Raw genomic sequence first — 26,872 nt, forward strand, 5'->3', positions numbered from 1 at the left:
TGACTGTATTTTATCGGAAATTTTATGCAGATGATGAAATTCGGTGTCCGCTCGCTGTGCGACCAGTAGTTCCAGAGATATCGCATTTTGGATGCAAAAGGATCCTTTTGCATTCAAAGTTCGATATCTCGGAGATAAATGATCGTAATTGAGCTCCGCGAAAAGTAGCGTGAAGAAGAATAAACAGGTTAAAAGACCTATGTATTGGCGTAGCTCGAACAAATTTTTCCATGCCCGTAGAGTAAGAAAAAAAATGTAAAAAATTTGGATAAAATTCTTTTTGCGCTTTGTATAAGGATTGCATGAAATACGGAGCTCCAAAAAATTTTTAACCAAAAAAACTAAAAACTAGAATCTTCAAGCTTCAATAGCTTTATTTTTTTATTTCCTGTACGACCATTTCTCACTGAAATACCGCCTGTTGACAATCAGCCAAAAATTTGACAAATTTTTTTGTTCCCTTAATTTTTGCGAGGAGTGTATATTATATTAACAGTTTGAATATTATTTTAAGCTGCTGTACTCGTCAAATATATTAAAACTCACTTTCAAATGGATGGAATGCAATGAATTTACAATTACATTGAATTATTTTTGCATGCGCGATAACCATTCAATTGTCTGCCTGATTTTTAACATATATTGAAATTCCAATTATATTGATATTTATACAGGAAAATGCTTATCTATGTAACTACGGTTATGATTAATATTCAATTGATTGTGAAATTTAAATCAATCAAATAAATTCTGTGAATCAATTGTGCGGTTATATTTACTAGCTTAAGCAATAAATACGCTGCAAACTAATTCATGATGGTAGAATCATTAAAAAGATTCGTCGATATTCTAGAAAAGTTCTGTCTTAAATCGCAATACTTTCCAATTCTCTTGTTTCTTCGCAAAGATGACAACCATAATAATCCTAGTAATAATAATAATAATAATAATAACTGTATTGATAATATTAATAGAAATAATAATAATAATAATAATAATAATAATAATAATAATAATAATAATAATAATATAGTCTTCCTAAAGTAAATGATCCTCATATCATACATTCTAAAAGAAATAAATAGCATGCGCTTATTTTCCGGTTTTAAATTCATTCAATGTCATCATAGGAATTTAGTAAATAAAATCAACTAAATTTTATTTTTATTACCGGTTTTTCTCTTATCAAAAATTTACGATAGTTATAATGAAAACTAGTACGTCTACTCTTATAACAATTAGCATGTCTAGACTATCCACCAAAAAAAGCATGTTTTAACTTTCATAGAAATAAAGCTTCATTTGAATTTTGTCTAAATAAAATCACGATTCAAGTACGCGAAAAAAAATGACTACGTACCCTTAAAAGTATAAGTTTACAATAAAGATAGTACTACAAATTTTAGATATATATAATTAATATTGAAAATTTTCATAAATGAAGCTGATTTGTTTATCGTGTTCTCTATAAACGCATCTATATTCATAAGGCAGGTCACTGCCATGGCCTTTAATAGTAAAGTTAAAGTAATGAAGATTTTCCAAAACTTGGCGTTGATTTTTTTGAAATAACTATTATTTCTCTTTTATCTATAAACAATAATGCTATTTAAAAACTGAATCAAACTATATTATTAAAATCAGTTTTATGAAAAAAACCAAAGTTGATTTACGGAGAATTATTATATAGAAAATCATGAATTGATAATTTTTATACTACAGTATACGTTGTAAATTGCTAACTTTGAAAACTTCTAGTTTTGTTGCTATTGCTTTTGATCAATTGTTATGAATAACAGTAACAATAATCTTTGTTTTAATCTTTAAGTTTTCACGTTTGATTACATCTAATCCATTTATTTTTTCATAACTATGCACATAGTATACATAACTGTATTAGTATTTCAAACGTACATCAGGTTCATTAATAATTCATTTCTAAAAATTAATGAGCGTTTTATTGTGAAAATTAAAACATGGATTTTTTCTTGTGGTGTGAATTGAAATGCTTTCGCATTTAAAACGGAAGAGTGCTATTTTTGTACGAAAATAAAATGTATTATATTTTTTTAACGACCATTGTTTTGGCTTTAGCACAATCGACTGATAGTCTGGGAGCAAGCTGTTGTTGTGTGTACGCATAATACGTTCAAGGATAAAAGAAATTACCTCAAATAAACTTTGAAGTCAACTCTAAATACGCCTGGAATCCAAAAAATATGATTAAAGATTTACGTGAATCAACACAAGTTTTATCTCAAATTTTACACTAAGTAAACTTACAGACAAATACAATTTGTAATTTTATAAAATAAAACTGACCATGATCCTTAAAAGTTATATTAAATTTACATACATTTTCTATTTTTAAAGATGTAAAGAAAAGATCGTGATCTAGAACCGCTAGCCTGTGTATTTTATTTTAAATTTAATATAAATCTGACGAGAAAGAAACTTGTTTGATTATTCTATCCTTTTTTATATAATTGTGGTACCCTGATTTTGCCATTTATATGATTTATATGATACTAAATTTTATGGAAAGAATTAAGTCTGCACGGATTCTTCTCCTTGTAAAATTCTAAATAAATTTTTATTGTTATTCTTATACTTCTAAAAATCTCAAATTTTAGTCACACAAAGGCACTGTCTCTGAAATCTTATTTACTTAAATAAGTTTATCCAGTGCATGATTCTGTACGTTTGAATGTATAAAAAATATTTTTTGGGTACTTTTTTAAATGTCTTTTCTAAACTTCATAAAAAAGTTGTTATGAAAAATAGAAAAATTCGCTTAAAAGTTTCCCGTTAAGTCTGAGTAGAGATCACAAGAAATCTAATCACCCAAGAAAAAATTTTTTGTTTATTCAGACATTCAGACTTACACACACCACATTTATATTTTTCAATCAAGATCTTGTAGTAGTGTAGTTAAGGTAGTGTTTTTATAGGGCACAAAATTGAAATATTTTGATTTATAAGTACAAACATTAAAAGTAATATTTATTATTTTGAAAAAGAGACAGCTCAAGTATAAATAATTTTTCACAACAAATCTCACGAAACCAGTAATAAATAAATATCTTTGCAAAATGTTCTTCATAAATCTTACGGAATCATTAAAAAATTATTATCTTTGCAACATGTTTACTAAAATTTTACTGACAAGGAGACTGATATCAGATCTATAAGACCGAATTTCACGGATCTTCAGAAAAATATATTATATCAAAAATAAAAACGCTCAAGTTAGAAGGGTTACTAAAATTAGCTATCTGTGAATACTTGTGCTTTTTAGACTTTCAAGCACTTTCAGGCAATTTGCTAAATGTCTAGTCATCAAGTAAAATGCAAATTAATAGCGTACTGCACGCTTCATAGTTAGATATTCATATATTGGCTTGGTTGAATCAGTCATCATGATAAAGTTTATACATGAAATAAATGTACAACTTAATCTTAATAAATGAAATAATTTCATTCGATTTATTTAACTTTCATTTTCATAAGTTACTGGAAGTATGAAGTTAGTTGTATACGCACAAAATACATTTCATTAAAGAAGTTTTAATGTTCACAATTTACAATTAAAAACAAAACTTAAATGCTGACCGAAATCATCATAAATACAAATGGAAAACAACAGCTTATAGAACAAATATACGCTCATTTTTCATGAACTTATATATTATATTTGATTCATTGTTAAAATTTCTTTATTTGTAGCAATAAGAAATGCCCCTACGATTATTAACATATTCAAAGAATTTTGCTAAAACTGATTTAATGAAAATAGAAATGTAAAATACATTGTTTTAATAGTGTACTTTGCATTTATACAACTACTACTTAATATTCTAATAAACAATACAGTATACAAACAGGAGTTCAAATGAACGCTCAATATAATCTTCTAATCGGTGAAATAAGCTTAGATATTTAACCCTATGCCCCGTCTTAAGTAAAATGACTGATTCAACTAGGCTAATAGAAGAATATTGGACTTTTTAGTGCGTATTGTGGTATTTGATGACATTTTATTTATTTACTACGATATATAGACACACACATACGCGCGAACACACATACACATACGTATAACATGATCTGATATAATAAAAACAATTATCTTATTCTTGGACGTATTTTTTCACACAGGAACAAAGCAAGCTCCTGGACTGAGCATATATACAAGTGAAAGAACAAGTAGATGAAACTATTGATTGGCTAAAGGACAAATAATAGATTATACAGAAAAAAGACAATGAAAATAGAATAGAGCATGGTACAGAAGATATGTTCGAGAAGATCGCAAGTGCGGGATCACAGAAGGTTATATTGGTTGAAAATCAGCTGATGCGTTTAACACTCGCTGTAGGATGGTGGTGCAAGGTTGCGAGTTGTATAAAGTTCGGTTTGAGGCTGCAAGTGACAGACAACGGTGTGTCCATCTAGAACAGCAACGGTACGTGTATGGTCATGCTGCTTCTGGACGCTTTGCTCACTTGATAAATCGAACTGGTGCTGAATCTGCCGACGGAGTTGTTTTTCAAGGACCCAAGAAGATTCTAGGCCTCGTTCTTGAGCAGGGGAGTAAGGAATGAGAGGTCGGTGGTCACCGTAACTTCGAGATGACTGTCTTGACATGTCACTTTGGCGGCGAGTTTCCTCATCCGACATATCGGCAAGCTCATAATCAGTAACGAGTTGGGATGACGGTGGCAATCCCTGCTGACAACTACGCTCAATTTCTTCATAAACAGGATCCTCATGATCTGGACGATCTGAAAAGCCATAACCATGAGCGTGTAGATGATGTAACACCATGTGGTGTTGTTGTTGCTGCTGCTGATGACGACTATCACAGATCTCAGTGTAAGTATGATTGTAGGGCGAGGCGGCACGACGACCGGTAGTGGCGCGTGACCCTGCTTCAAGTTCTGTAATAAATCGACGCTCCCGAGACCTTAATCCATAGCTTTGGAGTGTGCTAGCTATGCCAATACTATAATGGCTAGCTTGACCTGCTATATGCTCAATGTCTTCCTCTTTCTCCAAAACTTCGTGATTTAATCCCCGTGAATATGACTTAAAAGATGTGCTCTGCAATTAAAAAAAATAAAACATCAAAATAGATTTATTTAATACCTATCAGGTTATAAATATGTTTCTTTGCATAAATAATTATAAGTAGAATTTAGTTACGTCGATATTATAAAGGATCAAGTATTAGTAAAAACTTCAAGAAATTTTAATATTGAGCTTATTTTGTTATTAAAGTTAAAGTAACTTTACGAAAGTCATGATATTCTTCTTTAACAATCATAAGTAATGATATTTATTTATTAGCAAGTATTTTATGATACGGTACATAAAGGTTGAATTATACCATTTTACGCCATACGTATAATTGGACTGTGCCTTTCGTTGTAAAGTTAAAAAATGTATATGCATTTCATTTGTAGAATTTCTTCCAGAAATAATTTATACTTTTTTCTACTAAATCAACAAAATTTTTAGCCTAAAGTACACCCGTAACATATGTATTTTCAAATTGAATTCTCAATGGAAATTCTTATACAAGGTTTTACACAAAAACTTGCCCATTACTCCTAAGGGTTTCTATTTAGTTTGGTAGCCAATGAGAGATCTTAATCGCCTTTTGAACTTACATGAACTCTAACAATGGTTTGCTATTTACTTTTTCGGGTTGTACATGAATTCGAAATTTGGTAAGTTGTCTTAGTATCAAAAAACAATTATAAACAAAACATTTTTGAACTGCTAAAAAATAAGTTTTTGTAAAAATAAAAAATAACATCCTATTCTCTGTTCGAAGATAAAGAAATACATATTATTTATATATAAAATTTTACAATTTAAAAAATACATTGTTTGTAATTTAAAAATGTTATCAACTCCTACATAAGTAAACATTTTTTAATTAGTTAACAACAATCGAAAGCTCTAACTCGATCGAAGTGGCAATGATCAAAAGTCTTATGTCCTTTTTAGTATTGTAAAGAACAGCGTTTTAAGTGGAAAACATACTTATATAAACTGAGCCTATAAATTTATTATTAAGTTTCTAAGATTCGGAACGCATTAAAATATTTTTTCTATAAATAGCGATCGGTAAGTTGAATTAGTGAATTTTTAATCGTAATGAGAATCGCAAAATACTAAATTTCATATGATACGAATTGATAATATTATAGTAAGTTATTCAAATCAAAAAATAATAAAATGCACTCTTGTATTTTGCTTTTTTTTTAGAAAATTTACTAAGAAGGTGAGTCATTTTGGCTAGTTTTCGGCCCCTTAAATTTTTGACCATAGAAAATAATTTTTTTATTATTATTCATATTTGATAACTAATTGATTTCACAACAAACGGAACCTCTACCCTCTTCCTTCTAGTAATAATCAAGATCAATTTAATGTCAAATGCAGAAAAAGCCGTGAGAAATTATTTAGTCGTTCGGCTTAACTGGAATATATCTATACGTTTTAAGGTCGTTGAGTCCGCATATCAGATCATTTAAAGGTCAAATAAAGTAAAGAATGAAAAGTGAAATTAAGCTACCTATTATATAGGTTTCTGGTGTCGCTGACTCTAAATCTGAAGTACCCTTATGTGTATTAAATAAGGTGTAAGATTATTTGAAAGTCAATTTGATAAAATCACTTTTTGAAGATGTAAGTGAAGTCATTTTAAGATCCTCTGGAATTATCATTTTGTAAGTGAAAAATAAATTATACACTTGTAAGATGTTGCACGGATATTACATCAGTGACTGTAACCTCAAAATTATATGGTTTGGTATGCGGTAACGAAGGATATTATAGAGTACTATAAATTATAAGTAATATGAATTAGAATATGTGATACAAGTTTTTATGGAGTAATATGCATAGAATGGGATATGATGAGCTGGTTCGAAAGGAAAACAAGATTTTACAAAATGTAGTGATCAATAATATCTATTAGTATGAGGTTTTACCCGGTTTTTATCGAACAATGTGGATAAATATAGGATTGTTGGGTTAGATTCATATAGTTAATTTAATCTAGATTAATCAAGAATAACAATATAACATTTCACTTTTCATTATATAACAGATTTCGAGGTCTGTCCGGAAAGTATCGGGCCCACGTTTATATCTTCGCGCCATAGTGTTCGAGCGACCTCTACCGGACAGAAACGTCAACATTAAAGCCTCGCGAATCTATTGGTTACTTACTGACACCTGCCGGACGTATAGTTCATGCGCAGCGTGTCTTTGTTTGCAGTGCCTTTTTCGCGTTCGTCGGATTTTGATATTGTCAAAAATGACTGAAAAACAAGATCAACAAATTTGCATCAAATTTTGCTTTCAACTCGGAAAAACGAGTTTGGAAACTATTGAAATGATGCAAAAGGCCTTCGGAAGCGAGTGTATGAGCAAAACACGAATGAAAGAGTGGTATAAACGGTTCAAGGATGGGGGCACTTCTGTCGATAGTGATTCTCGTTCCGGCTGACCTTCGACGACAAAAATTGCAGATAATATTGAGCGGGTGCGACTTGCAATCAAACAAGATCGTCGTGTGACTGTGCGAGAACTAGAAGAAGACCTTGGGATACCAAAAACTATCATTTCAGAAATTTTAACCGAAAATTTAGGAATGAAACGCGTGTGTGCGAAATTCATCCCAAAATTGCTCAAAGCAGAGCAGAAGAACATTCGCTTAGAAATCGCTCTGGTCAATCTGGAAATGGTCAATAATGATGATAATGTGATTAGAAAAGTTATTACAGGTGATGAATCATAGGTTTATGGTTATGATCCTGAAACAAAACAACAATCTTCACAGTGGAAGCATTCTGAATCGCCAAGACCAAAAAAAGGACGTCAAAGTCAGAGCAATGTTAAGTCGATGTTGATTGTTTTTTTCGATTGTGAAGGTGTTGTCATCACGAATATGCACCAACAGGTCAGACAATCAATAAAGAATACTACGTTCAAATTTTGAAACGTTTGCGTGATGCAGTAAGAAGAAAACGGCCGCACATTTGGGAAAGTGATGACTAGCTTCTTCATCACGATAATGCGCCAGCGCATTCATCCAATCTTGTGCAGCAGTTTTTGAGCAAACACAATATCGCATTGCTTCGACAACTTCCATACAGTCCCGACATAGCCCCTTATGACTTTTGGCTGTTTCCAAAACTAAAAAAACCACTCAAAGGACACCGATTCGATGACAAAACAACGGTTGAAAACAATGCGACGAGTGTACTTAAGACTATCCCTAAAAGTGAGTTCCATGACTGTTTAGAAAAGTGGAAACATCGATGGAACCGTGTTATTCAATCAAGTGGGGATTACTTTGAAGGATGCTACCCACCAGATGATAAAGAATAACGCTAGCACGAAAATATAAAGGTAGGTCCGATACTTTCCGGACAGAGCTCGTATGTACAATTAGATAGGTCTTTAATTGGGCTCCAATCTATCTAATAAAGTAATTTTTCTCAAATCTACCTTAAAATAATCTTAAATCAGATTTTATATATATATTTTTTATCAGTGACTGTAAGAGCCGTAATTACAATGAATCGCATGGTTTTTATTACCATGACCTTAGAAGAACAAACAGACCTTATATTCGGACTCAGAGACCATAAAAAGTTACATAACAGGTAGATCAACTTTTTTGTTTGGCTTTTCCTCTACTCAATCTTGAAATAGCATTAAAATAATATTCCAATGAGCTAATATAGAAATCTATACAATACAGGTTTGACTTGATCTTCATATGACTTTCAGGTATTCTGACACAGCCAAGATTACCTCGTATTCGAACTTGACGACCCTAAAAACTTATAGATATATTCCATTTAAGCCGAATAACCAAATACTTTCTCGCAACTTTTTCTACATTTGACAATGAAATGACCTTGATTATTACTAGGAGGAAGAGAGGAGAAGTTCTGTTTGTTGTGGAATCGATTAGTTATTAATATAGATGATAATAAAAAAATTTATTTCAATGGTCAAAAATATATGGGGCCGAAAACCGGTCAAAATGATCTTCTTCCTTTTACTTACAGATAAGAGATACAACATTTTTTCTAAATAAGTGTGTGAATTTTCTTCGTAGAGATCAATCGATGATACTCGATAAAATTTCAAAGTGATCGTACAAAATGTAATTAATTTATAGTCAACACTACAAGGGTCATAGGCCTAATAGTTACGTGAAATACGAACATCGGATTTCCGATTGGATAAGGGTAAGAATCAAAATCTTAGATACACTTTTAGCTCGTAAGGAATTTATACCTTAAGAGCGTTGAGACTATAAGATTTTGTAAAAAGAGGAGACAGTGTGGTATAAATCACTTAATCAAAAAAGTTTATGATTGACTGTTTGAGCTGAATTTATTTATAATTTTCGTACCCAACTGAAGCTACATTTTTCCAAGTTGTTTTCTCGAAATTTTCAAGCTTTCTTATTTTAAAAAAGTCTACATAATATTTTCTGATTAACAACGTGGAGAAAATGATTAAAATAAATTTGTATGATTAATTATAAACGTTAAAAAACGTTAAACTTGTATCAATTGTATAACAAGAATTTTCTGTTACATTTTTGACTTTTCACTTCATGAAATCACGTAAATGTTACCTAACATTTTATTAAAAATTAGTATCAATTTAATTGTAAAATAACAAATTACAACAAATTTTATGTTCTTGCTGTTTGGATATAAATATATTTATATTTCCATATAAATCCAAAAATATTCATTAATGATATTGTTTGAATTAAATTGTCTAATTATCTACCCAAATTAATTTTTGATTGAAATACATATTTGTTATTTAAATTAGAAATCCATGATCATATTACATATTAAATTTACACATCACACTTCATCCACAATAACGGTAACTTCTAAATTATTAAAATCGCCGTCGAGATCGGTAAGAGGTAAATATAAGTTCATTGTAAAATCCTGTTGATCAAGTTACCAAAAATTCAAAAAACCTGAAAGTACTACGAAATAACAAAATCAAAATGCAACTCGAAACTAAGAACATTTTATCGGGACAATAAAGAAGTTAGAAAATAAAATATCGATTTGTACACATTGAAAAAAATGATAAGACGATTTTAATAAATAAGTATTCATCGGTTAATACTGACGACGCAAGAAAAAATTAGAATGTATAATCACAACGTAGATAAAAATTTTTATGTTAAACATTCATATAGAATTTTAAATATTAAATTTTATACATATTTAATACCTATCATCAATAATACAGACTCACAAAAAAAAATTTCTGTACTTTTGACCAGACATACCTTTTCTTACGTATTATATAATGCTGAATCTGAATCTACAATAAAAAATAGCCTTTCCCTGCATATTTTTTACTATTTTCAACCCCTCATACTGAGTTGAGACTACTAAAGAACTGGAAAAGCCGAAATTCATGCTAAATTTGATTCGAAATCGATTGAAATTTCATTCTGTAACTTTAAAACAATTATTAAGCATTGCAAATTGTATATTGTGGGTTTTTGAGGTTTCTGATCATAAATTTGACGTCAGATTTTTTTAAAAACCACTTTGAGGAGACGTTTACTAGTAACATATGGAATAAATTTAATGATTTTTTTGAAAATCTTTGTTTTAAATCGATTTTAACGATTTTCTATGATATGATATATGAAAACAAGATTAACTTGGAATGTTTAATGCAATTCAAGATTTGAATACTCTTCTTTGAGCGTAGTTGAATGTGCTAACCGTATAGCAGCATACTTGTTTGTATTGTGAAAAAGTAATGCTTTAAGTCTGCGCTGTGATGATTCAATGAATAGTCGCCAATCCCCAGGTTTGTACACGTCTGGCTTTAATTCATCGATGAGTCTTTTACGTCAGTGTAAAAAACTAGATCTGCATCTTCATTCAAATACTTACGAGATTTTTCCTCTCGGTTGCAGTATGCATTCACTTTAGTACTCTTTGTCACCATATTTCTCCTCTTCAAATCTGAAGTTTGAAAATCCGATTGTTCTTTGGTTATTATAATCAACGTACAATTTGGTTAATTAAATCGTTGAGATATTTCTAATTGTATTTTTCAAAAGTTTGCTCTCTACGGATAAAAACATACTCTTCATAATTGTTTAGAGAAAGATTTTCTTCATTTTCATCGGATTCGTAAAAATTCTTCTCATTTGTTGCGATATCATTGATGTCAATTTCTTGTTCGTTAATTTGATTTGTCAAATCATCATCTGCATTTAGAGTGCCCAAACTAATTGTAAAACTATCCCGAGACTCTTCATTCCCGGATGCTTCTACAAATACTTTTTGTGAAAACTCGACGCTCTGAACGCTAGGATAAACTATACTTTCTTTCTTAACTTTACTTATCCCTTCTATTGTTGTTAAAACAAAAATAACTATCGCTTTTATCTTCTAGTTCTTTCGACTCTGAAGGTATCATAAACTTTAATTAGGCGCTGTCCTGATTTGAACTGATTCGATTTATCATTGTATAACATGAGCTACATACAATATGAGGAACCCAGGTTTTATCTTGTAAAATGTCACTATCAAAACACATCATATATGCCAGCAAAGTTTATTGAAGATTGAAGGTTGAAATGTGCCATAAATTGAATGTAAACTTTACACGCTAGGAATCTTGTCCCGATCGCAAGTGAGTTCTCCGTCTTAGGGGTGAAGCTCCCATACCTCCCCAGGTCTAAGTATAAGAGCTTTCTGACTTTGACGAGGACAATGTCAACTCGTCGCCAGAAACACTACGGCATCATCCTCACATCCTACTCGTAGTACTTCTCTACAAGACAGCGCGCCTTCGCTGGTTTCGTTACTGCGAATAGTTGGACCAAACGAATCATTCTATACATCTCATTTTCAGGGTAGTTGTCATCTTGACCAACATATTTCGCAACTGCAGGTTTTAGTAATTACTACTAAAGAGTACTAATACTTGCTTCAGATAAAGTATCTCAAATGTAAGTGAAAATTGTAGTTAGGCTATTCACATCCAAACTTGAGCATCAGTTATGCTCATGAAAATAAGGTAGCATATTACTTAGTACTAAGCAAATTTTATAACTCCTACAACATAGTAACATCAAAAAGATAAAGTCGATTGAATATTTTGTTTAACAATAATAGACCGTAATAAAGTTTGTAAACAATGTATTTATGAAAAGCTTAAAAGGAATCAAGAGATATATTTGATCATTTTTTCAATTAACTTAATGTATGATTTCAAGTGATAATACAACTAATGAGGAGGATTTTCACGAATCCGATGAAAGTGAAGAAAATCTTTCTCTAAACAATGATTAAGTATGTCCCTATCGGTAGAGAGCGAACTGTTGAAAAATAACCAAACTATTCATTAAGTTTAACCAAAGGACACTCGGAGTTACTAACTTCAGACTTGAAGAGAAGAAATATGGCGACAAAGGGTATTAAAGTAAGTGCATACCGTAATCGAGAGGAAAAATCTCGTAAGTATTTGAATGTAGATCTAGTTTACTACACTGACGTAAAAGACTCATCGATGAATTAAAGCCAGACATGTACAAACCTGGGGATTGGCGACTATTCATTGAATCATCACAGCATAGACTTAAAGCATTACTTTTTCACAATACAAACAAGTATGTTCCTATACTGTTAGCACATTCAACTACACTCAAAGAAGAGTATTCAAATCTTGAATTGCATTAAACATTCCAAGTTAATCTTGTTTTCATATATCACATCATGAAACATCGTTAAAATCGATTTAAAACAAAGATTTTCAAAAAAATCATTAAATTTATTCCATATTTTACTAGTAAACGTCTCCTCGAAATGGGTTTTTAAAAAATCTGACGTCAAATTTATAATCAGCAATCTGAAAAACCTACAATATACAATTTGCAATGCTTAATAGTTGTTTTAAAGTGACAGAATCAAATTTCAATCGATTTCGAATTAAATTTAGCATGAATTTCGGCTTTTCTCGTTTTTTAATAGTTTCAATTTAGTATAAAGAATTGAAAAATAATTAAAAATATATTCAAGACATAGTTTTCGATGTATTTTTTCTCATAGATTTCAATTCTGTAGTCAAAATAATTTTATTTTCACTCTTTATAATTTTTTATTTCAAAAAACTCTCAAAAAACCTTGAAAATCGAGGTTTTTCGTCAAAAATCTTAAAATATGTGGGGAAAGACTATTTTTTATTGCAGATTCGGATTCAGCGTCAAAAAATACGTAAGAAAAAGTATGTCTGGTATGGTCTGGTCAAAAGTACAGACATCATTTTTTTTGTGGGCCTGTGAAATCTTAGTATAATCGAAAATAAGTGAAAGCTGCTAGAGAATCTATAAAAGCCAAAAATTCATGAACCAAAGTATTAATTTTGAACCCCCGCGTAAAGTAGATATTCCTTAATTATGCATTGGCAAGAATACAATCGTACCAAAGACCGATTTCCATAAAACTTTTGTTTGTGTAAAACGCGCAAAAACTAATTTCACATGAAATTGACCAATTCCATCAAATAAAAATTAAGGAAGCAGTCAAATGTGCAAGTTACAGTGAAAATCCTATGGGTAGTTATAAAGGATATAATGTAAGAAGACTTCTTCATCAAAAACAACTACCAGCACTAAAATCCAAATAAATAACAAGTATAGAAAATACCATTAGACCAAACATTGCGTATGCACCGGTAGCAAACGGCAATATTAATAAAACTGCCGCATAACGTAAATAAATATAAATAAATATTTCTAGAAATATTGTAGTAAAATTAACAATCTAGCATGCTAATAGTTTAGTGTAAAACAAACTTTAATTAAAATATTCATTTCTTATATAAAATTACATTTACTTAATGCATGTATCTGAAACACGCATTATACATAAAAACTTTTCGGAAATTCTACAATACGAATACTCTGTATATAACACAAATCCTGATAGTATAGCTCATGGAGGAATGGTAATAATACATCCGAAATCCCAGTAAATATTATGAAATTAAAATCATTTTAGCACTAGAAAACAATATAAAAAATAGTTCAACAGTCTGATAAATCGCTTCCTAGCAAAAAGCAACTACAATATAAAAAATTCATAGTGGAAATACAACAATAATTCACAACCTAAAGGGGGCAAATCTATGTGCATTAAAATAAACATTTGACGTCAATATCAACCGACGAACGCACCTGTTAACTCACCGACATTAATAAATTACTTGATTTAATAAATATTCTAATTATTAAAGAATTGTATTTTAAAACTTTGCGATGATGCGTCATCACGGAAAAAATTTCGCGCCTGCAACGCGCACTCGCGCAACGCTCAATGATCCTCTCCCGAGAAGAAAACGAGAATGACCGATCAGCTGACGCTGTCAACAAACATACCACACCTAAGTATCACCTCAAAACCTCACCAAAGACCTCTCAGGATCCACCCGATCTAGGCGCATCATCCTTACACTCGCGCACATACTATTACATACAGGAACTTGGATCGATGCTTTCCCAGGAAACAAAGCGACGAAGAAGACCGATCTCGCAAGCATCGAGAGGTAACCAAGAAGAGCGGAGATAAGACGCAACGTTGGTGCAGGAGCCAAGCAGCGGCCAAGCAGCGGCCATGTTATGACGCGATCAGCAACGAGTGTGAGCAAGAGAGAGCGGGGAGGGAAAGAGAGCTTGAGTGCTGGAATCGCTTCGCGATCGTTCACTATCACGGAGACCTGAGGTAATTTCTTCTCCGACTATTTGTTCCTCAGCGGAGCCGCCTACCGACGACCTTACTAGCCGACCGTTTTTAGTTCGAATGCAGTTATTAGGGGTTTCGCACTCTTTGCACGCTTATAGATGGCCAGCGAGGCCAATGCAAGTTGAACAGTAGTCGACTTCCCGCTCAAAGTGAATTATTTTCTTTGATACCTCCTCCGTCATACCTTTAACAGTCAATTTAAGCCTCAATTTAACAATAACAATATTTTAATTAAATAATTAAAACTAACACAAAGAATAATTCGCTGTATATTAAAATAAGCTAATTGGAATACTTATAGAGAAATACTAAATGATAAGCTAACCTGTTATATATCACTCAAACTCAACAAAATAGGAAACTCCATAAAAAACTTAAATGATAACAGCTACGAAGCCATTAACACAGCAACTCCAAAATAATCAACATGTGACACTGGAGATTAAAAATCTATCTAACGCGTTATGGGAAATGGTAATTCCCACGAGCAATGCAAAGGCCCGTGCCCAAGCGTCGTATAACAAATTATTTTTAAAGGGTAGGTAAGGGAGGCTCTTTCGCTCCTCTGAACGATAACGATGGGCCTCGTCATTAAATTAGCGTTTTGGGCTTCGGCTTGAGAGGAAAGGAATATAAGGCGCACACAATAATCACTCACGATAACCGTTAACAATATTTATTCACGAGTTTTAACAATAAAGAGCGACGACGCGAGTTCACGCGTCGTCCTCAACGCCGCGTGCCTGCGCTCGCGCGGGCAATCGCACGGGGGCACGTTACAATTATTTTGAGAGAATACAAAGGAGGGACTCGTTACAATTACGGAATTCGCCGTGTTCACGGGAGATCGTGATTACTTCGCCGACGCGTCGCGCACTCGCGGATGTAGAGAGAAAGAGATAGGGAGAGAGAGACTACCTGACCTGGTGAGGGCTGCTGGCAGGAATCGCCGCTGATGCCGCTGCAGGAACCGTCGCTGGAATTGCTGGCAGGCAGGAAATGCTGCTGGACTGTAGGCAGGCTCGTGGCAGGCTCGAATGTGGATTCCTCGATACTATCGTCATTGGAAATCCTCTGCCTGTGCTGCTAACTGCTTGTCGTCCTCTGCTTCTTTGTCTGATTTTGTCTCTTTCGCGTGCGCACGCTCGGCCGTTGAACGATCCGTCTAACTCAGAATCTCGGCTCGAACTCTCTCCTCTAATCGTTCGCGCGTCGGCTCTAGCGACGCCGGCGGCTTCGCTCTCGCGAGCGGATCGCCGCGGGTCACTCGCGCTCACTTACTCTCTATTCGCGACGCGTAATTCTCTCTCTCTTCTTCTTGCCGCAACCGCTCTCGCTCTCAATTGGCTTCAAATGACGATGCCCGACTCAGGTATTGGTCCTGAAATAAAGCGGTGCGAGCATCGGTATCGGTTCGTAGTTTCAAATGCTCGCCAGGGCAACAACGAAGGAGCGAGGCTGCGAGAGAGAAAGAGAGCGAGCCAGACAGGGCCGGCTATCTTAACCAGGGCCCCGTCACAAACACATCAATAAACTAATATATTTATCTCCAAAATAGTCTATAGAATCTAATTATGGGGCACGGTAACAAAATAAAACATTAATATTGGAAGATTTAAAAATAAAGCCGTGAAATCCATCCTGAACACATCGTCGTTCGTTATAAACGAGATGATTAGAAAAGACATCACGATGACAACTGTAAGAGAAGAAATGAAAACTGCGCGCAGAAGGTATAAAAACGGAATATCTGATCATCTAAATCGTTTGACGAAGAATTGGCTTCATATAGCACCTAGCGTTTCAAAATTCAAAAAATATAAAACACCTTTTGTACAAAAATATTTTCATTTATAAACATAATGTAAATATGTAACGATAATGGTACGGATTACTTAAGAAATGTACTTTCGAGTATAATGTTATCCTAAATATATTGTAATAAAATTTACTTATTGTCATTTTTATAAACAGACAATAGAGAAAAATACATATAATTAGATACTGGAAAATCCACATTACTTTAGATTACATACGAGTACATGAATAGAGATGCTTCTAGATAAAGCATTTTGTTCTTGTCGTCATTTTTTATAAACATATATAAAAAAAATTCTTATTTAATTTTATAAATTTATGCACAAATGTATATACTAGGTAAGTAAAACGTTATGCCGAATTTATATTATGTAAAAGATAATATGGGTACTCAACGGCACAGGCCATACAAGTGTTATACTGGGGTCACTCGAAATTTCTTTTTTAATACGTTGTTTTTTCATAGTACTTTTAACTATTTTTAAAACAACTTTTTAATAGTATTAACAGTATTTTTAAGACATAACTTTTAACAATATTTAACCATTATTACATAGAGCTCATAGTTAGATCTTTCAATTGCTGTCAATAAAATAAGACTAAATTCACTTATGAAGTTATTAACATTCAAAAATTATAACAAATTCAAATTTTTGAAAGTAAATAATTTTTTTTTGGAAAAGTAAGCGTTGTAGAAAAAACTATTAAGAGACCTTTTTTTAACACAACCAGAGAGTACTCAGAAAAATACAATATTTTTTATTTTCATAAAATTTTAATTTTTAATTGTTTAACATTTTATTGTTAATAACTTTTTCTGATTATTAAAGCTAATTACAGAGTTTCAAATTTCTATTCAGTGAAATAAATACACGAAAAACCACCGTTAAAGTTCACGTAAACCTAAAAGGCAATAGAGATATTCCCCGCTTAGCGGACTTATTTTATTAGAATAACAATATTATTATATTGATAAATATTGAAAAAATCTGGAGAAGTGAAGCAAATTTATTCTCAATGTAAATTGTGTGTTGATTCATATAAAAAAACTTATAAATTTATAGTGCGTTAGTAAATTTTTAGATTAGGAATGTTATAAAATTAAGAGGAAAATGAAAAATGTATCGATTCATTAAAGTTATTACTTTTATTGTTGGTACATATTACATATTATTTAAACTAAGGAAATGCATAGCACTTAATTCAACATTTATCGAGCATGTGGTACATATAAATAATGCATTGTGAACATTTATGGATAAAAATAACATTGGAAGTTCGCAATGGAGGAATTGGCTCTACTGGTTGATTCTCCTTCGAATGCTCGCTCGCAGCCCTAGTTTATTGCTATCAAGTCGTATGTGCTCGTTTTGATGCGTACTCACACTCGACTTCTTATGTTCAAGGTACTACGGCCATTTCAGGGAGCTGCACGGAGAAGGAGAAAGACAAAGACGGAGAGAGAGAGAGAGAGAGAGAACTCGACTAGGAACTATTTTCCGAACATGTGTTGTACAGTACTTTTCAATACGATATGCGGAAAGCTCATTTTTGAAGGCACATTTTTAGCCTAGCTTGCGGAAAATACCTACTTTCCGCACGGAGTATTGAAAATAATATTACATTATTGTTTTCTCTTGTTTCATCAAATTATTACAGAAATATCACAGTGTATATGCAATAAAATATAAAAACAGAGAAATATAATATATATACGTAGGCCTACGTATCCAGTTCTAGAAAGTGTGCACGCGCTCCCCTCTTGAACGCCACTAGTAACGGCACATGTCTTAGAAACTGAGGTAGAGAGTTCCAGAGACGAGCACCCACAATCCGGGAAGATCTGCTGGCCATCGTTGTCCTTGCCCTTGCTACTCCTAACTTCGTTCTACTCGAAAACCTTGACTTACGATATACTCATTAAAGAGCACAGCCAGGTAGCTAGGCTCTTTCATTCGTATACATTTGTACATGAGTAGGGACGTAAAATAATCCTTGCGTGCATCTGTGCGAATCCAACCTAACTTTTTGCTATAGGGAGAGACAGACTCATCATGTGATTTGCCAAAAATGTATCTCACTCACGCATTACTCAGTCTCTGTATACAAATTTTTGGCTCCGCAGAGGCACCCACATAATTTACACCATCGTACAATAGTCAATATGCGACTGAACCAGTGAATCCACCAGTCTACGTCGAAGTAGCTCCGTAGTGTAGCGTATGATAAAACGCAGATCATATAGAGCTCTCCTGACCTTTTGTAAAACTAGATCGACATGTGATCTTTAAGTTAATTTGAAATCGAGCACGACTTCAAGACTGGTGACCTCTGTACTAAAAGGGTAAAAATCCTATTTTGCACCTCAATACTAAACAATCCCTCCGCATATGTATCATTTACATCTTTCTTCATCCCAAAAATTACAGCCTTAGTTTTGCCGGCATCAAAATGCAAATCTGAATCGCTAGGCCAGTCCACTACCAGTCTAATTACTTTAGTCAGACTTTATATTCTATTAACAAGGGAATATTTCCAATCCCTCGCCTCGAATTTGCCGAACATCAAATGAGCTTTTCTGACCTTCACGCGGACAACGGATTCCCCGTGAGCGCGTTAGTTTACCATCGATTTCCTTTGTGCGACTTCTCCTTACAAATCGCCAAACATAGCACGAGCACCGTATGACCTTCGCGCGGACGAGTTCTTCGCGTGTGTTGTGTTGACGAAAATTCCCTTGTGCGATCGAGTGCACTTCTATACATTAAATGAATAGCGTCTGACCTTCGCTCGGCCGACAACTTTTCCCCGCGCGCTTCATCCGCTTCCGATTTTCGTTATGCAATTTTCTTTGTGGATTGCCAAACATTGAGTGAGTATCGTTTGACCTTCACGCGACCGGCCGATCCTCCGAGCGCACATTAATTCATTAACGAGTCCTGTGAATTTTCGCGTATTGAAATAAGTATAGTCCGACCTTAAATAATTGCCTCACGAATCCTGGAAATGCCCGCATATCAACTCGCATTATATAACCTCCCCTCAGTCGTCATCATATCAAATCGAAGTCGCGTCGCGGTGCGCCACTCACGCCCTTGCTAAGTTAGACTAGACAGACCATCGCGAGCAACTGACCTTGGGCTGACCCGGGGATAAATCTAATCAATAAAATTGAGTCCTGATTAAACCAGTATTATTATTGATCTCACCCGTTTAACTACCCCATCCCCGGTAGCTTTCGCGATCGGGTACATAAAATTAGTAGACGCGTTGATAATTTAATAATTCGACATTCGCTATCACATAAGCCACGTGACCAGTGGTCGACCGGAATCCTTCACTACCCTTGAATCACCAGCGAGGCGTCCTGAGACGCCACTCCGATTACCCGCTGCTGAGACAAGAGCCTCATGCCATGGACAAATTGACTAGCCGTCAAGCCGCAGCCGAGGGTGGTCATTACCCATCATCACCTTTCCGTTGTTTCTCTCTCGAACGTTCAACTTAGAACTTCGCGCTCCCCCTTTCTCCTTGATATCTTAGAGGTGACCTTCGCGAGGCCAACGTACGACGAAGGAGATGACGGAACCACATAGCCGGTCCGCAGCGCTACTCGCCCTCCTAACGCGAGGACACGGTAGCTGGCGCCCAACAATCGGAGTACATCGATTAATAAATAAAAACTGTGATCATCGGTTGACTGCGCCGCTGGCGGGAGTCGAGGCCGAAAAAATTCAACTACTTAATTTTTCCCCTCCTCTCCCCTCGTCGTACAAGTCATAATCTATCAGTCACTTGATCTGAAAAATGTCTTACAAAATTTTTTTCAGATGCAAAATCTGTAAAAAACGTATTACATTGTCCACTCTAAGAATTAAGTATTAATACAGATTAAGGATTCAAGTGTGGATAAAATACTTTTTTTAACTAAACTTTAAAAAACTCTGTAATAAAAAAAAATATTTATTAACTCATTTTCTTTATTATTGAATCATAATAGACAAAAACTTACTTCCTTGTGATTAATTTTTCTGATTTGGATGCTTTCACTATAACACTAATAAGCTTTCTATATAATGTTTTCAGCTTTAAATAAGTTCTACAACAGGGCTTTAATTAATCAGCTAATTCTTTCAAAACCAGAAAAAGCGGTAAGAGTAGTTATCCAGTAGGTGATATGAGTGGTTGTATATACTACAGTATAACTATGCATTGCCAATGAAACTGACTGTACTTTTTCTCTTCTTTCACTGTTAATGTTTTTCATGAATGCATTTCTAATTGTAACCCACTCTGATCTAAATTACACAAATTTTTAATTCTAATTGACGTATACAATATTTCACACTAGCAACATCAGTTATCGTTTGAAGCTCTAAATTATTTTCTAATGTTTTCCTAGTAATAAATTAATTCAATTTTCTATACATTATTTGGTGAGCATTTTTATATTTTAACAACCAATTTTTAAAAGCATTAAACCTCGTATTTCCAGATACAATTTCTTTTGAAGTTTGTAACTCCCATCTGGGTATATTGTGATCGTGCACTATTTAACAATTACACAGCCCAACGTGAAACTTGCTCATTAGATGAGACTAGTTATTTCCGGTAGATTTTGGGTCGCTGAACTATAATCCGGCGTTACAATTACTCTATCACATGAAATTTTTGAAATATCCTACCTAAAAGTGCAGAAAATGCTGTTTTTTGCTGGTTTTGAGGTATAATAACATCTTGAATAATTTTTTTTTTGAAAAACTGAGTACGCTATCTTAAAGGAGCACTCTTACCCTTTAAAAATTTTTTTCTTAAGTTTAGAATATCTTTTCTTCTGTCCAAGATATCGTCATTTGAAGTTTACTGTTATAGCAAATTTGTTAAAGCCTGAAATAGAGTAAGTCATTTAAAAAATCGATGTAACCTATTGTACTGTCATTTGGATCACCAAATCGACACTCATTATCGAAACAGCACCATAACCTCAGAATCCTAATAATCTAGCCTGAAAATTCGAAAAAACCCTATTACGTACTTCCATGACGCGTTTTTTCTACAGCTATAAAGCTAGTGAACGATTGAAATAGTATTTTATAGGACAAAGCACTACTAGACACCTTTAAATTGTAACACGTACGTTAATAATTTAAGCCCGAACAACATTGCGTCACAAATTATTTAAGGGGAAAGGCTCGGAAGGCACACTCGCTTCGTTGCGGAAAATTAACGAGGGCTAAGTCGTCCGGTAATATCGATAATCGCAATTTAACTAATTACGAGAGAGACAGGTTAAACAGAATAAACTCATCAGTTAAGCTATTTTACACTTTATTACAACAATAACGTACATACAGCGTTTGACGTGTGCGTCGGCCGAGTCCGGGCTAAGTTCGTTCCGTGCGAATTAACGCACAGGAGACAGAATATCACCTTACAACTTGTCCCACGAATTCCGCGAGGGCGATGCGAGTTCACGCATGCAACCGCTCGTCCGCGTCCGGCCTATACGATGTTCGGAGAGAGAGAAATCGAGGCGCGCACCGAGAAACAAAAAGGGTACCTGACCTTGGGAGGGAGCGCTGCTGCAGAAGTCCGCGTCTTCTGGGCCAACGATGTCGTCCTCGAAAGGCGGGATACTGGATGGATGCAGATGGTCCTGTCCTCCTTTTCTATTCCGTTCACTCGATATACTTTCGCTTATCGCACACACTTCACGGTCGCGAGGCTCAACTCTCCAAATTAATTGCAGGTCAAAGCCACACTGACTGCAATCTCGCGCCTTCCGCGACGTCTTACTCACCCCTCCCTATAGGTACTCAAAAACGGCCGAGCGCCGCCGGCTACGCACACATGTACGACTCATGCCGGCGACACTACTTCTCTCTCTCCTCCCCTGCTCTCCGCTCTTGCCCTATCCCCCCAACGCCAGGCATCTCCGCCAATCAGGAATCAAACCTGCAACAAAGCCACATCGTGCGTCGATACTCGGTTTTAATCAACCAAGACCGATGTGGCTGTGGCTCAGGGGAAGGCACGCGGAAGAAAGAGAGAGAGAGGCGAACAGGGCGATCGAACTCAACGATCGATTCGCCCGTCACAAAATACCTAACCAATATCTACTGATACCGTAAGCATTTAAGCAGACGTCGGTTCAACGATTAACACTTTAACCTTAAGCGGTGCAAGAGACTCTTACAACCCAATTTCCTTGACCCACGTGCCCTGTAACTTCGAGGCAGGCGCTATTCTAACAAGTTCACTTTTCATCCACTAGACGGCTACTATCTTCGTCTAATAGTCCGGGAAAGTAAGGTCGAAAAATCTGTTAACTATCAAAACTTTCCCATAACTGATTTTTCATTTTTAAATGAAAATATATAGACCCAGCATTACTGTCCTAGATTGTCTAATAATTTCCACTGGAGCTTCCGACGCAGCTTGCAAGCACAGTTCAGACCACTTAAAATTCAAGTGATTTATGCTCGTGTCATTTCTGGATGTGTTCTTACAAAAAAATCGTAGAGATGAAAATTGAAGCAAATCTTATGCTCTTGAAGGTGACGCAAATAGTTTTTTCAAAAAAAAATTTTCCGATCTTAAATTTTCCAAAAATTAAAAAAATTTTCGAAAATTATATTTTTCGCTGGTAATTATAAATAAAATATTAATATCGAGGTCAAAACATAGATAAACATAGAGGGCAAACTTCTAAAAATTTACATTTTTTCAGATTTGGAATATTCAAAATGGCGGCTGCGCAAATTGGAAACAAATTTTTTTTTTTCAATCGCGTCAAAATTTATGTACATTAACGATATCGAGAAACGGTTTGTTGCAATCGGCAGAGTGAAAGTTATATTGTTATAAATAACATAAACAAAATTTTTAAAATTTTCTTTACATAATTTTTTAAAACATTTACCGAAAATAAAAATTTTTCCATCTAGTTTTTTCTCATGTTGGCGTTGAAAAATTTGTTTAAAATATCTTTTCACGATATAAATTTGTTTGTCTTCGAACGATGAGTATTTTGGAAAAAAAATTTTTTAGATGCGACTTTTACAAGCTGAGATGAACAAATTCAAAGTCTGTTAGATACTATGATAATATTGATTGAAATTTTCCAATTTTGATCACTTCGCTAGGTTGTCGAATCTCAACTCAAAGTAAACACAATTTTTAATTTTTTTCCCGTCAATGGGTCCATTCAAAAGAGAACAGTAATCCTATAGCTCGCCCGGCCAAGCGGCTGCTGCTTGGCGTTGTGTCCTTTTACTTCGACACAAGAAAATATGTGTATAAGCACTAGCTTGATCGCAGATAAGGAACAAGTGAATTGCCACATTGCAATTGAAATAGGCTCCGAATTAATGAAAGTAATATACGGCAACAATTGGAAAGATATTAAATTACAACGGAAAAATCGAGTCGTGACTTTGCAAGGCTACAACACTGACAAGAAGAAAGATGAGCTTGCGATAGATCCTGCTTTACTATTCCAAAGAATTTGCGTGTGGAAAAGAAACGACGAAGATATGCAAAAGTATTTAAAACACGAGTTGGCCCCATACCCACTGTCGATTTTTGATGAAACTGGTATGCGTAAAAACAAGAAATCAGATTTTTATGATTGTTTTACGCCAGAAGTCAAACCTCCGACATTCAAAGACTCAATATTTATTATAGATGGTGGTTTTTTGTTACATCGAGTGGTTTGGAATAGGAATTCGACGTATGGTAAAGTAGGTGATTAGTACGTTAATTATACCGAGAAAAATTATGCTAAAAATGGTAACATTTGCATGATATATTTTGATGGTTATCCTGAACTTTTTAAGCAATGATACGAATAAGAACAATTTTATTTAGTTATTGAAAAGAAAACTTGCCAATGCTGGATTTTTGGTAAACCAAGCAGAAGATGTCGATGCAGAGCTTGTTCGGTCGGCTATAAACTATTCCAATAACTATCCATTTGCTTGCATCGTTGCTGAGGATGTAGACGTTATAGTTATATTAAGTCAGCTGGCTCATGAAAAAACTAATATTTACTTTCTACAACTAGGCAAAGGTAAAGACGCGAAAAAATTTTATCGATGCGACAGTTTCAAATACCCAATGCTTCAAAATTACGTGTCATTATTACATGCTTTTAGCAGCTGTGATACCACGTCTGCTTTTTATAACCAAGGTAAACTCAATTTCGTAGATCTTCTTAGGAACAACATGCAACTGCTCGATCAACTAAAAATATTTTACAACAGTACAACAACGAAAGCTGAAGTTGAAAAAGCTGGCACAGAATTTATAAAATATGCATATGTGTCGAAACCAAATCACAATGAATCGTTAAACATGCTACGATTTACATGTTTTTTAAAATCTTCAGCTAAAAAAACTTTTAATTTAGCAACTTTGCTACCAACGGAAGCTGCAATGAAATTTCATTCTTTTAGAGTATTTTATCAACTCCGGTTGTGGGATAAGGATAAAACCACTATTGACAAAATGAAGCCTACCGGCTGGGGTTGGAAATTCATTGATAATTCTGGCCTCGCACCAGAAATGACTGATGACGTACTTGTACCCGACGAATTATTGAAAATTATTTCGTGTTCTTGTACCACAGGGTGCTCTACTTCCAGGTGTGGTTGTAAAAAAGTTGGCATACATTGCACGATATTATGTAAAAATTGCGAAGGCAAAAACTGCTGTAACATCGAAATTGTAAGTACGGTACTTGACAATGACAAGGATGATAATGAAACTCTGAGTGATGAGCCGAATTTTGATACGAGTCAATTACTCGATTGTGAACTTGCAATTGATAGTAGCAATAATATCGATCAGGATTTGTTTGCTAATGATAATGACTAGAAAAATAAATTATAAATATCATTGTACCTTATTTCTAGCAATATGTAATGGTTGATAATAACCATACTATTAGCAAACCACAAATGCAAAATTTTTACAAAGAAAACCAAAATAAAAGCTTGAGCTTCGTTCAAATACGAACGAGCGATGACCCTCCACCACAACGCCAAGCAGCTGCCGCCGCATCGTTTGGCCGAGCGAGCTAGGATTACTATTCTCTTTTGAATGGACCAATTGACGGTAGAAAAATGAAAATTTGTGTTTAAGTTGAGTTGGGATTCGAAAACCTAGCGAAGTGATCAAAATTGGAAAATTTCAATCGATATTATCACAGAATCTAACAGACTTTGAATTTGTTTATCTCAGCTTATAAAAGTCCCAACTAAAAAATTTTTTTTTCAAAATACTCGTCTTTCAAAGAAACACATATTTATAATGTGAAAACATATTTTAAACAAATTTTTCAACGCCAACATGAGTAAAAACTAGATGGAAAAATTTTTATTTTTGGTAAATGTTCTAAAAAATTATGTAAAGAAAATTTAAAAAATTTTGTTTATGTTATTTATAAAAATATAACTTTCACTCTGCCAATTGCAACAAACCGTTTCTCAATATCGTTAATGTTCATAAATTTAGACGCGATTGAAAAAAAAAATTTGTTTCCAATTTGCGCAGCCGCCATTTTGAATTTTCCAAATTTGAAATAATGTAAATTTTTAGAAGTTTGCTCTCTATGTTTATCTATGTTTTGACCTCGATATTAATATGTTAATTATAATTACCAGCCCAAAATATAATTTTCGAAAATTTTTTCAATTTTTGGAAAATTTAAGATCGGAAAATTTTTTTTTGAAAAAACTATTTGCGTCACCTTCAAGAGCATAAGATTTGCTTCAATTTTCATCTCTACGATTTTTTTGTAAGAACACATCCAGAAATGACACGAGCATAAATCACTTGAATTTTAAGTGGTCTGAACTGTGCTTGCAAGCTGCGTCGGAAGCTCCAGTGGAAATTATTAGACAATCTAGGACAGTGATGCTGGGTCTATATATTTTCATTTAAAAATGAAAAATCAATTATGGGAAACTTTTGAATTTTATTTCCTTACTTTCCCGGACTATAATGAAATAGCAAAGTTTGCTCTACCTCAGTGGAGAGCTTAAGAGATGCAGTCGAACGATATAGTTCTGACTTGATACTAGTAGTTCAAACATTACTATTCCTGTTAGAGATCGTGTTTGAGCGGCGGGCTAACGGATAAGTATTCAAAATATCAAGAACTCCTTGCAAAGATAATGTCAATTGTTTTTGTTTTACAGTACATTTCAAGC

At 34.0% G+C, this 26,872-nt stretch overlaps 1 protein-coding gene across 4 annotated transcripts in view; it reads right to left on the reverse strand.

Annotated features, from left to right (window-relative positions):
* Positions 1-368: 368 nt before the first annotated feature.
* LOC131675033 (latrophilin Cirl-like) overlaps positions 369-26,872 on the reverse strand; it is a 795,927-nt gene continuing 769,423 nt past the window's right edge. For 2 of the 4 annotated variants that reach the window (XM_058953848.1, XM_058953849.1), the window contains one exon: positions 369-5,103. In XM_058953848.1, coding sequence (XP_058809831.1) covers positions 4,363-5,103 — 741 coding nt within the window. In that variant the 3' untranslated portion in view covers positions 369-4,362. The remainder of the gene's footprint in view (positions 5,104-26,872) is intronic. The other 2 variants (XM_058953854.1, XM_058953850.1) reach the window with 1 other exon arrangement.

The sequence above is a fragment of the Phymastichus coffea genome, unplaced genomic scaffold, assembly GCF_024137745.1.
Source record: "Phymastichus coffea isolate CEN01 unplaced genomic scaffold, Cenicafe_Pcof_1.1 PCOF00015, whole genome shotgun sequence".
Classification (NCBI taxonomy): domain Eukaryota; kingdom Metazoa; phylum Arthropoda; class Insecta; order Hymenoptera; family Eulophidae; genus Phymastichus; species Phymastichus coffea.